The sequence below is a fragment of the Hyaena hyaena genome, unplaced genomic scaffold (assembly GCF_003009895.1).
Source record: "Hyaena hyaena isolate Hyena2069 unplaced genomic scaffold, ASM300989v1 scaffold_528, whole genome shotgun sequence".
In the NCBI taxonomy this organism is placed as follows: Eukaryota; Metazoa; Chordata; class Mammalia; order Carnivora; family Hyaenidae; genus Hyaena; species Hyaena hyaena.
Genome location: NW_024081158.1, coordinates 808806 through 821996, shown reverse-complemented (window position 1 = coordinate 821996; position 13191 = coordinate 808806). Strand labels below are relative to the sequence as shown.

General features: G+C 39.3%; 1 protein-coding gene across 6 annotated transcripts in view; it reads left to right on the top strand.

Annotated features, from left to right (window-relative positions):
* HEPACAM2 (HEPACAM family member 2) overlaps positions 1–13191 on the top strand; it is a 46093-nt gene that overhangs the window by 5664 nt on the left and 27238 nt on the right. For 3 of the 6 annotated variants that reach the window (XM_039255426.1, XM_039255429.1, XM_039255430.1), the window contains exons 2-3: positions 2074–2427; positions 6248–6532. In XM_039255426.1, coding sequence (XP_039111357.1) covers positions 2074–2427; positions 6248–6532 — 639 coding nt within the window. Of the gene's footprint in view, positions 1–2033; positions 2428–6247; positions 6533–13191 lie in introns of those variants that run through there. The other 3 variants (XM_039255427.1, XM_039255431.1, XM_039255428.1) reach the window with 2 other exon arrangements.

Sequence of the window (13191 nt, the reverse complement as noted above, 5' to 3'; positions counted from 1 at the left end):
CCCTCTCTCTGACCCTCCCCTGCTCACACTGTCTCTCTCTCTCTCTCTCTCTCTCTCTCTCTCTCTCAGAAATAAATAAAACATTTTAAAAATAATAATAACATGAAGATGTTGAAGAAAAAGAGGGGTCATGTCCGGGTGGCTCTGTCAGTCAAGCATCGGACTTCAGCTCAGGCCATGATCTTGTGGTTCATGAGTTCAGGCCTTGGGTTGGGCTCTGTGCTGAAGCTAAGAGGCTGGAGCCTGCTTCATATTCTGTATCTCCCTCTTTCTCTGCCCCTTCCCTGCTCTCTCTCTCTCTCTCCTTCAAAAATAAACATTTAAGAAAAAATGAGGATGTTGTGGGGCATCTGAGTAGCTCAGTCAGTTAAGCATCTGACTTTTGATTTTGGTTCAGGTCTTAATCCCAGGGTAGTGGGATCAAACCCTTCTTTGGGCTCTGTGCTACATATGGAGCCTCCTTCTCTCTCTCTCCCTTTGCCCCTCTCCCCTGCTCACACACACACTCTTTCTAAAATTGTATATATATATAAAGAGCTCTTAATTGGGATTCCACCAACATGGTAGTCTGAACTAAGGAGGAGCCCCTTCTTGACTGCAAACAAATAGAAGTGCTAGATCAAATTTAAAAATATATATCATGCCTCAAGGTAAAGGTGTGGAAATTTCCAGGTGCCAGAATATCGGAAGAAACCTGCAGATGTAGCAGTGAGTGCATGGGCCCAAACAGCACAGGCAAGCAGGGAGCCTGCCGGAGCCAGGGCCTTGCGTTAGCAGAGTTCCATCCGCCAAAGTCCTCCAGGCCCTCGTTCTCTCTTAAACCCACTTTAATCAGGCTTTCATGCCCAGTACATCCTTTCAGTACTGCCTCTTGGATGTCAAACGGGCATCTAAAATGAACATATTTGCCCCCCCGCCCCCTGCAAAAGTCTGTTCTCCTCAGTCTTCCACATGGTTAACTTATTAGTTGCCCATTAGTAAATGACATCCATTATTCCAGTTGATCAGATCAACAACCTTGAAATCATTCTGGACTCTTCTTTGCTTCTTGTATTTCACCCCAGTATGTCATCAAATCCTGTTAGCACCACCAGCCTTTCTCACAACCTTTTACTACTGTACTGGTCTACAGTACAAACATCTCTTGCTTACTTTATTGCAGTCACCTCCTAAGTGTTCTCCCTACTCCGGCTCTTGCCCCCATCTCTGTCTATTCTCACAGCTGCTAGAGTATACCTAGAAGGGGAAGGAGGAGAAGAAGGGGAGGGGGAGGAGGAAGAGGGAGAGGAGGAGAAGAAGAAAGATCATCCTGTCTGCTCACAAAACTCCAGTTTAATCCCCATCTCACGCAGAGTAGAAGTGCCAAAGTATTTGCCATGACCATGAGACACCCCCTGATCTGGCCCCAGCCACTTTGCTGACCTCGTGTCTTACCACACCCCCCCCTCGTCCTCCATCCTGTTCCCTCTGCTCCTGTCTCTTGCTGTTCCTCGAACACACACCAGGTTCCTGTTTCTGGGCAAGAATTACTGATCATAACCGATAATGGTTTAATGTCACTCTTCTTGGGATATTCCCATATGACAAGGCTTTGGTTAAAGGCTAAAACTTCCAATAATGGACTATAAACCATTTGAGAAGACTTTGGAGGGAGATTCTGAGGAGGAAGTAGCCCCTCATTGCTTCTTGAATCTCATAGTTTGATTATGATATAATATGACTCAAACATAATTTCATAATTTTAGAGGTGTCATTAGACTTTAGAACTGATAATCTTTCCCAGTTCTCTTTTTCCAATTATTCTTTAACAGTCAAAGATAATAACTTCTGCTTTTCCTTTTCATCTTACTTTAAAGAAGCCACTCAATCAACATAGTCCCTGGGTGGTGTTTTTTTAACTCAGGAGGTTTCAGAGACAAATATTTACCTCTCCAGGTAACAGGTACTAGAATGGTCAGTACCTAGAAGCCTCCCTCCTTTGTAAGCATTATCGCCTGATCAGGTTTTCTCTGTATTGCCCCTTAGGTTGTGAGATGTGGCTCGGGGTCATTATAACTTTCCTTTCCTTCATAGCAGGCGCTTGCTCAGGGCTGAAAGTCGCAGTGCCATCACACACCGTTCATGGCATCAGGGGTCAGGCCCTCTACCTCCCTGTGCACTATGGATTCCACACTCCGGCATCAGACATCCAGATTATATGGCTGTTTGAGAGACCCCACACAATGCCCAAATATTTACTGGGCTCCGTGAACAAGTCTGTGGTTCCCGACTTGGAATACCGACACAAGTTCACCATGATGCCACCCAATGCATCGCTGCTCATTAACCCACTGCAATTCACTGATGAAGGCAATTACATCGTGAAGGTCAACATTCAGGGAAATGGAACTCTCTCAGCTAGTCAGAAGATACAAGTCACCGTTGATGGTGAGTCCACTGTAAGTGACATGGGAAGCTGGGTGGCATGACAGTAACAGCTCAGGAGATTAGACCATGTGGGCTTTAGGTCCTGGCTCTGTATCTTTGGGCAAATTGATTAACCCTCAAAGCCTCAGTGTCTCATGGTACAAATTACATTATCTATCTCATGAGGCATGTGTAAAGTATATGCGTGTGAAGTATATCCACAGTGCCCAAGTAAGGTAATCAAACAATAAGTAGAACTTATTACTTTTTTGGGTGGAAACTATCAAGGATAAAGTCGCTGATATAATACGATGGAGGAAATTATATTTTCTCAGTATCAGAACACACCCTGGGAAGAGACCTCTTTTTGTCACATGAAGATTTTATTTTGGTACACAGTTTGTGGGAAGATGAGACTTGCTCAAGGACCATACTTAAGGAACAATAAAAGTTGCTGGAAATATCCTCTGAGGGAATGTAGAATCTGCTAAATTTCCACATTTATTTTCCTTATTGAAGTATGTAAGTAGCATACCTCAAATATACTGTGCCCAAATCACAGCTTCTGATTTCTCCCTTTAAACCTGATTATTCGACAGGTTATTATTTATTTATTTATTTATTTTTTTCTATTTATTTCGACAGGTTATTATTTAAAATGTCCTCCATTTTAGGGCCACCTGGTTGGCTCAGTCAGTTGAGCATCTGACTTTGGCTTAGATCATGATCTCATGGTCTGTGAGTTTGAGCCCTGCATCAGGCTCTGTGCTGACAGCTCAGAGCCTGGAGCCTGCTTCGGATTCTGTGTCTCTCTATCTCTGCCCCTCCCCCGCTTGTACTGTCTCTCTTTCTCTCAAAAATAAATAAACATTAAAATAAAACTTTTTAGTGTCCTCCATTTTAGTAAATCCCAACTCCATTCCATCAGTTGCTCAGGCCGAAACTTTGCATCACCATTGACCTTCTCTTTCTCTCATATCCTAAATCTAGGCAAGAAGTAAATAACACTGTAGGCCTTGCCTTCAAAGTGTAGAGTCCAGTTACTTCTTGCCACCCCCTGTCCCACCTCTTTCAACCACACCATCAGCTCTGGCCTGGACTACCCCTCATAGCCTGCCCCCTGGTCTCCTTGCCTCCATTCCCACCTCATTCCACCTAAAATCCTCCCATGGCTTTCTGTGTCAATTAGAATAAGAGCCAAAGTACTAACAATGTCCTACAGGGCCATTGTTACATGACTCCTCCCAGCACATCCAACATCTCTGACCGCATTTCCTACCTCCCTTCCCCCTTACTCACTCTGTTCTGACCACACTGGCCTCCTAGCTCTTCCTATAACAGGCCAAACACTCTTATATGTCAGGGCCTTTGAACCTGCAATTCAATCTACCTAGATTGCTTTTCTCTTAAATAATAGTATGGTTCCCTCCTCTATTTCCTTTAGGTCCCAGCCAAAATGTCACTTTATCTGTGAAGGTTTTCCTGACCACCTATAGAAAGTATAACCTCATTCCCTCAAAGAGAGAGACAGAGACAGAGACAGAGACAGAGAGAGAGAGAGAGACTATTTATCTTGAGTTCTGCTTTATTCTTTTCATAGCACTTATTTCCACCTGGATTTTATTTGATTATTATTTCTCTCCTTCCCCTAGAACATGAGGCCCACGGAGCAGGGGCCTTGTATTATTTACTGCTTTGTCCTCACTACCTAAAAACTGATGCTGGCCATTAGTAGGCACTCAGTAAGTGTGTGTGGAGTAAATGAGTGGAGACCAGAGAGACTGCAAGGAAGCAAAGGCACAGGATGTGAAAGCAGATGCCTATAGAGAAACTATGAAAAGAGAAAAGGGAGAAAATGTTCATGAAATTCTCCTGAGTAGTAGCCTATCTCTCCCCAAAACTTAATGGAACATCCATTACTTGTTAATACATAGTAAATTGGATTTGTTTAGGGAAATGCAACTAAAAAATCATATTAGGGGGCTAGGGTCTATCTTTGTAAAAAAACCTTCCTGGAAACTTCCACATCTGAGTCACACTCTTTAGGGCAGGTATAGGATCACAATCTATTCTTAATGGTTCTCCACATACAAGAACTTTGACATTACTTATTTGACTTATGCCATTACCACATCCATTTCCACACAGAGAAATATTTTAAACATAAGCTTTTCCTAAGTAAAAGATATACACAACTTATTTTTCTTTTTAGATCATAATAATGTAAACAAAAGCTATTCGACACATCCTTTGTTATTGCCAGGAACTATAAAAGATTAAATTGGGGGCACCTGGGTGACTTACTAGGTTGAGCATCCGACTCTTGATTTCAGATCAGGTTGTGATTCCAGGGTCAAGGGATCGAGCCTTACGTTGGTCTGTGCACTGGGTGTGGAGCCTGCTTAGGATTCTCTCTCTCTTTCCCTCTACCCCCTCCCTTGCTCGCTTGCTCTCTACGATAAAAACAAAAATAACAACAAGATGAAATTAAATGGACAAATACAGTTGTCCTCATCTTAAGAAACACTAGAGGCTTCAGAGCTACTCAGGTCCCCTGCAAACTGTTTCAACCTCCTTTCTTCTTATTTTTCATATTTTCCTATATTCTCTAGGCTGAAGGATTGGGTCTGTCTGTTCCCTACTGCACATTTCTCCATATAGGAAAATGTGAGCACGAGTCAAGAGAAATCTACCTGCAGAGATGCATCAACCCCAATTTAAAGCTTGATAGCAAATTGAAATCTAAATACTGGAGCCAATAATTTCTCACTTATATATCACTTCACTCTCTCTGTGTCCTGTGATAATGCATAGAAGGAGATTATGAAATGCACATTTCTCCAAAATGCAAGAGAGAAACACCACCAGGTTTTTTTGTCACTGACTACTCTGTAACTGGGCAAGTCACTGTCCTTTATCAAACAGAACCAACAGCCTCAAAGATTAATGAAGCTTACTGAAACTATTTGTGGATACTTATATAAGCCCAAGTTTTACCCAACAATTTTAGAGTGAAAACCAAGGGAGGAAATATTAGCTCATTCTTGGAAATGTGTTCATTTGACAATTAGTACTATGTACCAGATTCATGACATGAAACTATTTTCCTATGACTTGAAGTTCCAGCAGGAATTACTATTGAATTTGTCTTTTATATCTCTAATGGGACGTAATTACAATAACACATTTTATCCTATTTTCAAACTGAGTCAGTGTTGAAATGTAGGCTTTGACTTTTGCAATGTGGCTAACATAATGCTACAATTACACAGCAATTAAAACATATAATTAGTTCATTTACACAGAAAGAAAAGTAACTGGTGAATATGTGATTCTCTAAAACTTTCCTCGATATTCCACAAGTATAATATATATGAGCTTTATATTTTGCAGATGGTGGATAAAGATTTAGGTTCATGTATCCTAACCAGCTGCTCTTGGGACATTAGAGCAAACCAACAAGAGGGTAATGCCTTATAAACTTTGCCTGTGAGACAATACCTTTATGGTGTTGGAGACAGCACAATGCACAGGAAATAAGGAAGCTGGTGTTCTTTACACTAACTGCATTATCTATAAAGTAAACGTTTTCATTAGAAAATCCTTGAAAAGTACATTCTAGAATTTGGCTATTTCTGCTATAGATGATACTTATATATTTTATAGTTTTGCATTTTTTCCATTTTTTTGTTCTTTTTTTTATTTTCTGAACTGTCTATATCTACAAAATGTAAAATTTTAGAATCATTTCCCCGGGATTTGATATTTGAAAGATGGCACAGACTTGCATTATAAAACTCCGTGGTGGTAAAAATCACTTTCATCTCTTCTCATATTGCAGATCCTGTCACAAAACCAGTGGTACAGACTCAGCCTTCCTCGGGGGCTGTAGAGTATGTGGGGAACATAACCCTGACATGCCATGTGGAAGGGGGCACCCGGCTGGTTTACCAGTGGCTGAAAAACGAAAGGCCTGTCCATATCAGCTCCACCGGCTCCTTTTCTCTCCAAAACAACACCCTTCATATTGCTCCAGTGACCAAAGAAGACATTGGGAATTATAGCTGCCTGGTGAAGAATCCTGTCAGTGAGATGGAAAGTGACATCATTATGCCTACCATATATTGTAAGTTTTTTAAAAATACATATTCATGAGTTTTCTTCTGGGTAGTTTATACAAGGGTTGTCACAGAGAATATCAACACCAGCTGTCATTTGCTTTTTAAGCTACTGTAATACACTTCTAGTTGTAATTACGTTTCCTATACACTGCCTTGTCATGAAATATAGCTCATAGCATAACCCTGTTTCATGAAGTTCAAGTTGAGATACAGGCCATGGGCCTATTTTAGGATACATTTTCTGACCTGGTCCATTGTGTGACCTTATTTCCAGTGGCAAGTAGGAATCTCAATTTCAAAGACCCAGAACCATGCAGAAGGACTAATTTAGTCACCCCAAGGACAAAGAATTGGTGATTATAAAGTGGGAGAGGGTGTGTTCTGTTGCTGACCACAGAAAGAATGTTCCCAGATTATGCATGCGTATTGTATCCCAGGTCGTGGCTGTTCTCTCTGCTCATTTTCTCAGCTCTGTTCTTAAGAGGCTGGGTGTGGGGAGGATCACAATGAGAGAAAACTTAATTATTCTGCAGTAAGGTATTAAGGTTCCCAGAAGATCAGTAATTACTTCAGATTTCAATTTTCTTTGGTTCTTTTCTTTTGTCATTGTTGCTGTTATTGTTTAATCTCACATAGAGAGTTAAGTTCACCAAACTCTTCAGTTTATGTCATATTATTATTACAACCCAACCAAGATGCCTCTTTATTTATTGCATTATGTTCCCAATCCCCTCTATTGTATGGCACCACCTCTAATATGTTTAATATTGCATACTAATTTCAGCTCCACGCAGAGTTTCTCAACATCCACACTAGTGACATTTTGGGCTGGACAAGTCTTTGTTGTGGGGGCTGTCCTATGTTTTATAGGACGTTTAATAGCATCCCTGGCCTCCCCCGCACACACACCCACAATTATGATAAATAAACATATCTCTGGACACCGCTATATGTCCCCTGTGGGGGCAGGGGTCATAAAAATCTCCTCTAGTTGAGAACCAATGACCTATCACATTGGGAAGTCTTTGTTTCAGTTACTATGTAGCTTAGAGCATTAGCCGCAATAGTATAACAAAAAGAGTGAGGCAGGCAAAGGAAAATTTCTCACCCCTGTGGCATGAGGGTGGAGGTTTCACCTAGATGAACCATACGGCAGAATTAAGTGTGGTAAGTGTATCTACTTAATTGTCAAGTATATGTGTATAATAATACCAGGAGAGGCCCTAAAGCCCAGTGTTTAACTAGACAGACCTAAGTGGGAAACTGGTTCTGTCATTACCCATATGACCTTAAGAAATTTCTTGACCTTTCTCAGGACGCCTGGGTGGCTCAGTCAGTTAAGCTTCCAACTTCTGCTCAGGTCATGATCTCACGGTTGTGGGTTCGAGCCCTGCATCAGGCTCTGTGCTGACAGCTCAGATCCTGGAGCCTGCTTCAGATTTTTTGTCTCCCTCTCTCTCTGACCCTCCCCTGCTTACACTGCCTCTCTCTCTCTCTCTCTCAGAAATAAATAAAATATTTAAAAAAATTTTTAAAAGAAATTCCTTGACCTTTCTGAGATAGTTAAAACTGCCTCACCACATCGCTGGGGTTCAATAAGGTACTGTCTGAAAAATAGCCAATTATTGACACAAAGCAAGCATTCGGTAAACAGAGGCTGTTTATGTTGTTGGTTCTGTTTTCTTCAATAGAAAATTGATAGAGCCCTCTTGAGGAAGTGTCTTACTAACTTTTTGGAGAAAACCACCAGCATATGTACCAAATGTATGTTTTTGCAACTACATAAAGCTCCGCAGTAAAACTGAGCTCCAGCAATGGAGCAGGAAAAGTGACTGCAGGGAGTGTAGTGGTGTGACTCGTGTGTACGGTTATGTTTGCTTACACCAGCAAAATTAAGCCAATAAAAATAGAATCATTGAATTTCGGCATTGGAAGCTATCCTACAGTTAATGCAGAAGTGAGAAAATTTGCACAATAAAATATATAAAATAGAATGTCATAGATATCATAGGGAAATATACAAAGGACCATAGTAGCTAGGAACAAGAATTCTGGAGCCAGGGCCCTGGGTTCAAATCCTGGATCTACTACCTTACCTCTCTACTCCTCAGTTTCCTCTTCCATATAATGGTGATGATGGTAGTACCTGCTTCATAGAGTTACTGTGAGGATTAAATCTGTTACTGCATGTAAGTTGTTTAGAACAGTAACTGGCTCATAGTAAGTACTCTGTTAGCCATTATTATCACTATAGTATTATGAGGCTATGGATGAATTTCAGTCAGAGAAGGAAAGCATTACTTCTGGCTAGAGAGAAGGGTTATTGAAGAAAGTAAAATATGAGATGAACCTTTGGGTATGGGTATGATTGGAGTATTGGCAACATCTGGAAAAAACATTCAGGCAATGGGGACAACAGGAACCCAAACACAAAGCAGAGGTCAAAGTTTAGGCAAATGGTCCAGTTTAGACTGTAGGATACGGCAAAGGGTGTGGTAGACTACATGGGCAGACAGATATGTTTGAGTTAAATCATGGAGAGCTTTGAACACTGGGCATTATTTGGTAAACAATGAGGAAAAATATTTTTTAAACAAAGGTCCAAGTATAAAAAGACCAGAAAATGATTTATAAGCTAATACTGAGACATATATATTCTAGGCTAAATCAAAATATGTTTGTCGAGAGAGCACGTTTTCAAATTTGATCAAAAACATCATACAATTATAGAAATGGCATATATAGGAAAGAAAAAAAAAGGAAGTAGGATACATTAACCATAGTACAGAAAGAAAAATTCATCAATTATGAACTATATACAATGATTAAACATATCTAAGAGCAATTTGAAATATTCTGAAAAGTATTATCCACATAGAAACAGAAAAAAAACCTTCATACATTGTATACTTCACTTTTGGTGTAGGGGAGCTGAAGAGGCTTAATTCCTAGTCCACCCTAATCTAGAATTCATTGTCTGAGAGATGAACCATTCCCCAAATTATATTAAAAAGTGCTGAAAAATAGGGAAATTATAGTTTTGACCAAGAAATACCAAAACACCACATACTGCAAGCAACTTACTTAAGATTTGTTACTGGGGCGCCTGGGTAGCTCAGTCAGTTGAGCATCCGACTTCGGCTCAGGTCATGATCTCGCAGTTTGTGGGTTCAAGCCCCGTGTCGGGGTCTGTGCTGACAGCTAGCTCAGAGCCTGGAGCCTGTTTCAGATGCTGTGTCTCTCTCTCTCTCTTTCTAACCCTCCCCTGCTCATGCTCTCTCTCTCTCTCTCTCTCAGAAATAAATAAAACATTAAAAAATTTTTTAAAAAGATTTGTTATGGTCATTAATTATATTGTATTTAACAGTGGGATTATTTTTATGGTTGAACTTTTAGCTATATTTTTACAGTTTTATATAATTTTACATTCAGATAACATTATGATAATATTCTGTCTGCCTTAAAGCATAGGCTGAGAAATAGATTCACAAAGAAAGTATAAACTGTGCCTATCTGCACGATGACCATTGTATTGGAGTAAAAAATTCAGATTTGGTGTGGTCTATTTTTAAGTGTAGTCATATTCTTGACTGAAGTTTATTCTGACATGAAGTAACAGCTCCATTCAACTACAAGTAGCACAAGACCTAAATATTGAAGTTATTTAAACACAGTGAAAAAAATATGAGCAGGCAAAGTATATCAAATCTAGGGCTATGTAGATACATCTTTACATTGTTTATTTCTTGGCCTAAGTGGTTTACATTCACATAGAAGGTACAAAATGCAAAAACAGATATTAAACCATCCAGATATCAACTACAGAATATTAATCCCAAGGAATTTCCCATTATTCAGTGTGGTGAGAGGCAGTAGGAAGTGAGCTTACACTGGAACATTCCTTATTAACTGATGGTCTTTTGTTTCAATCACATTAAATTCTAGTTAATATCATGTCATTTGGGAGAGCAGTGGAGAGCACAGTAGTTATAAGCCTGAGCTGAAAACTCAGACTGCCTAAGTTAGAGCCTTGCTTCTGCCATTGGCAGTATGTGTAAGTGACCCCCTTTTTATCCATCAGTGTCCTCATCTCCTAATCTACACTGTCCTTAGTGTAAGGCTAATACCTGTCTCAAAAGGGATAGAGAGGATTAGGTGAGATTTTATGAATAAAGAAGCCAGTGAGTGGCCCATAGGAAGAACTCAATGATCTTAGCTTTTTCTTTCTTCCCTTTTTTTCTTTCTTATTTTTTTTTCCTTTGAGCTGAAACTATTCTGACATAATTGGAAACATGGCAGCAAGAAGTTATGGAGAGCTTGGATAATGTAGAAGACGCCTGCAAAGACAAAATGGAAAGAATACCTTGAGAAGAACATTTGTCTTTCCCACACATTACCATTGGTTAACATACTTTATTTTGTTTACATGAAAACATTTTCTTTACATCAATTCTTTCTTATATCCATCTATCTCTTCATCTATTTGCCTACCTTTAAACTCTAGCCAGAGGTTTCAATGAAAAATTCCTGGGGGAATTGCATAAACAATCACAGATATATGAAAGTATCATTTGCATCTTTAAATATACTTTTGTTTGGCTATATCATTTATTTTAATCTGGCAAAGTGAGAATAAGATTTTTCTTTTAACATACATAAGTTCATACCCCAATCTCATTATTATCATAGAATATGGTGACACATCATGTGTAAAGAATAAAAATGAGGGGAAAAAAACATAATCCTTCCTATAAATACTAAATAGTATGCTTTAAACTCTTAAATCTTCTTTCTTATCCTGTGTTACTTTAAAGAATTAAACTATTCCCATCTGAATAAATTCAAATTTCATAGAATATGTCTTCTATTATAGACTGAACTTTCTTCTTTTTTTTTTTTTAATATTTTTATTTATTTCTAGGAGAGAGAGAGAGAGAGACAGCGTGAGCAGGGGAGGGTCAGAGAGAGAGGGAGACACAGACTCCAAAACAGGCTCCAGGCTCTGAGCTGGCAGTCAGCACAGAGCCCGACGCGGGGCTCGAACCCACGAACCGCGAGATCATGACCTAAGCGAAAGTCGGACGCTTAACTGACTAAGCCACCCAGGCGCCCCTGAACTTTCTTCTCTACATTCTTTTAGACACAGTCTATGGGAGTCTCACAGAGAAATGTCAGTCATGATTAAAACCTAATGGCAGATAGTAGAAAAAAGAACATTTATAAAATTTTCACATGTATAATCCACTCACACATTATAAAGATGAATTATGTAAATGACTGAAGAACAATTATTACTCTTATTAAGAGGTAATTGTGAATATAGTATTATTAATTTTCTTTATTGATTATTTTTACACTCAAATGCAAAACTCTTCACTTAGTCAACATCTCATCTTACTGACCTTCATTCATTCATTTTTTCACTCACTCACTCATAGTGTGTTTGGTTCAAAAATCAAACATCATGGTCTGGTTTGTGCTAAACAACTATTACTTATCACATAACATATAGAAGCACAACCCAGACTTGCTAATTTTTTTCAGACTCACTAATTTTAACATTTTTCTTTCTGTAGCTATTTAAGCCCATTTTATTGTTTGTTTTTGTTTGGACTGGTTTGATTTGGGGTTACAGTAGTTAAATAAAACATATACTGGAAAGAATGGTCATTTATCCTTTCTGCTGATGTGGCATCGATATTTTTGCAGTCTGTATCATTTTATGCAAACTGGGAATGTGTGCCTTGGTTGATGTTCCCCTGTCACTTTCTTCACCTGGTTACACCCTCTTCTTCCTTCACAGTAATATCTTCTTCAGAAAGGCTCACTTGCCCTTCCCTTATCTCACCTTTTCAGAGTCATGAAGAGGTTCACTGTGCTCCTATTGCACCATCTTTCCTGGCACTCACTGCACTAGAGTCTTTCTACTTGTGAGCACCCCAGCCCCAAGTAAGAGCTCTGCATTATTCATCTCAATACTCCCTGACACAGATACAGATTAATCAACTCAATAGGGGTTTCTTGAACTTCACTAAAATGGAACAGCTTTCTTCAAATCCCTTTCAAATTCCAGTGTTACTTGATGATGCTGTAGCAAGGCTAAATTCCCATGATAAGAACAGCTTCTGAATTATAGTGCTTTGGCCTTTCATTTTATTTATTTTTTGTTTGTTTGTTTCTGATCTTTAGCAAAGTTCCTCAATAAAAATGTCATATTCCAATAGTCCCCCATGGAGGTCTACATCATAATTTAGAATTTCAGCATGAATCTAGTACTCTGTTTTCTTAAGGCATAGTTTCTGTGACAGCTTCCTTCATGAACGCAGGAATTATTACTTTTTATTTTAGCAGAAAAAGTATAACAGAATCTGTCAAGATTGGCCATGTATGTATGGTTATGATGTCATAACCTGGTATTGGGGTTGGGGAATATAATGTCAAGTCAGTAATTCAGACAAATACCTACTTGTAGTTCATGAAATGTATATGCCCTCCAGCTCCGTTGTAAATAATAACCCAGTAACCACTGCATTTTGTGTGCAACATATGGCACTGCTGCGGGGAATTACTCTAAGTGATAAAAATTAAAGGGAAAAAAAAGGTCATTCACAGTAAATACTTACCATCTGCTCCCAAACAGGGTGGCAAGCAGCATCATGATGGA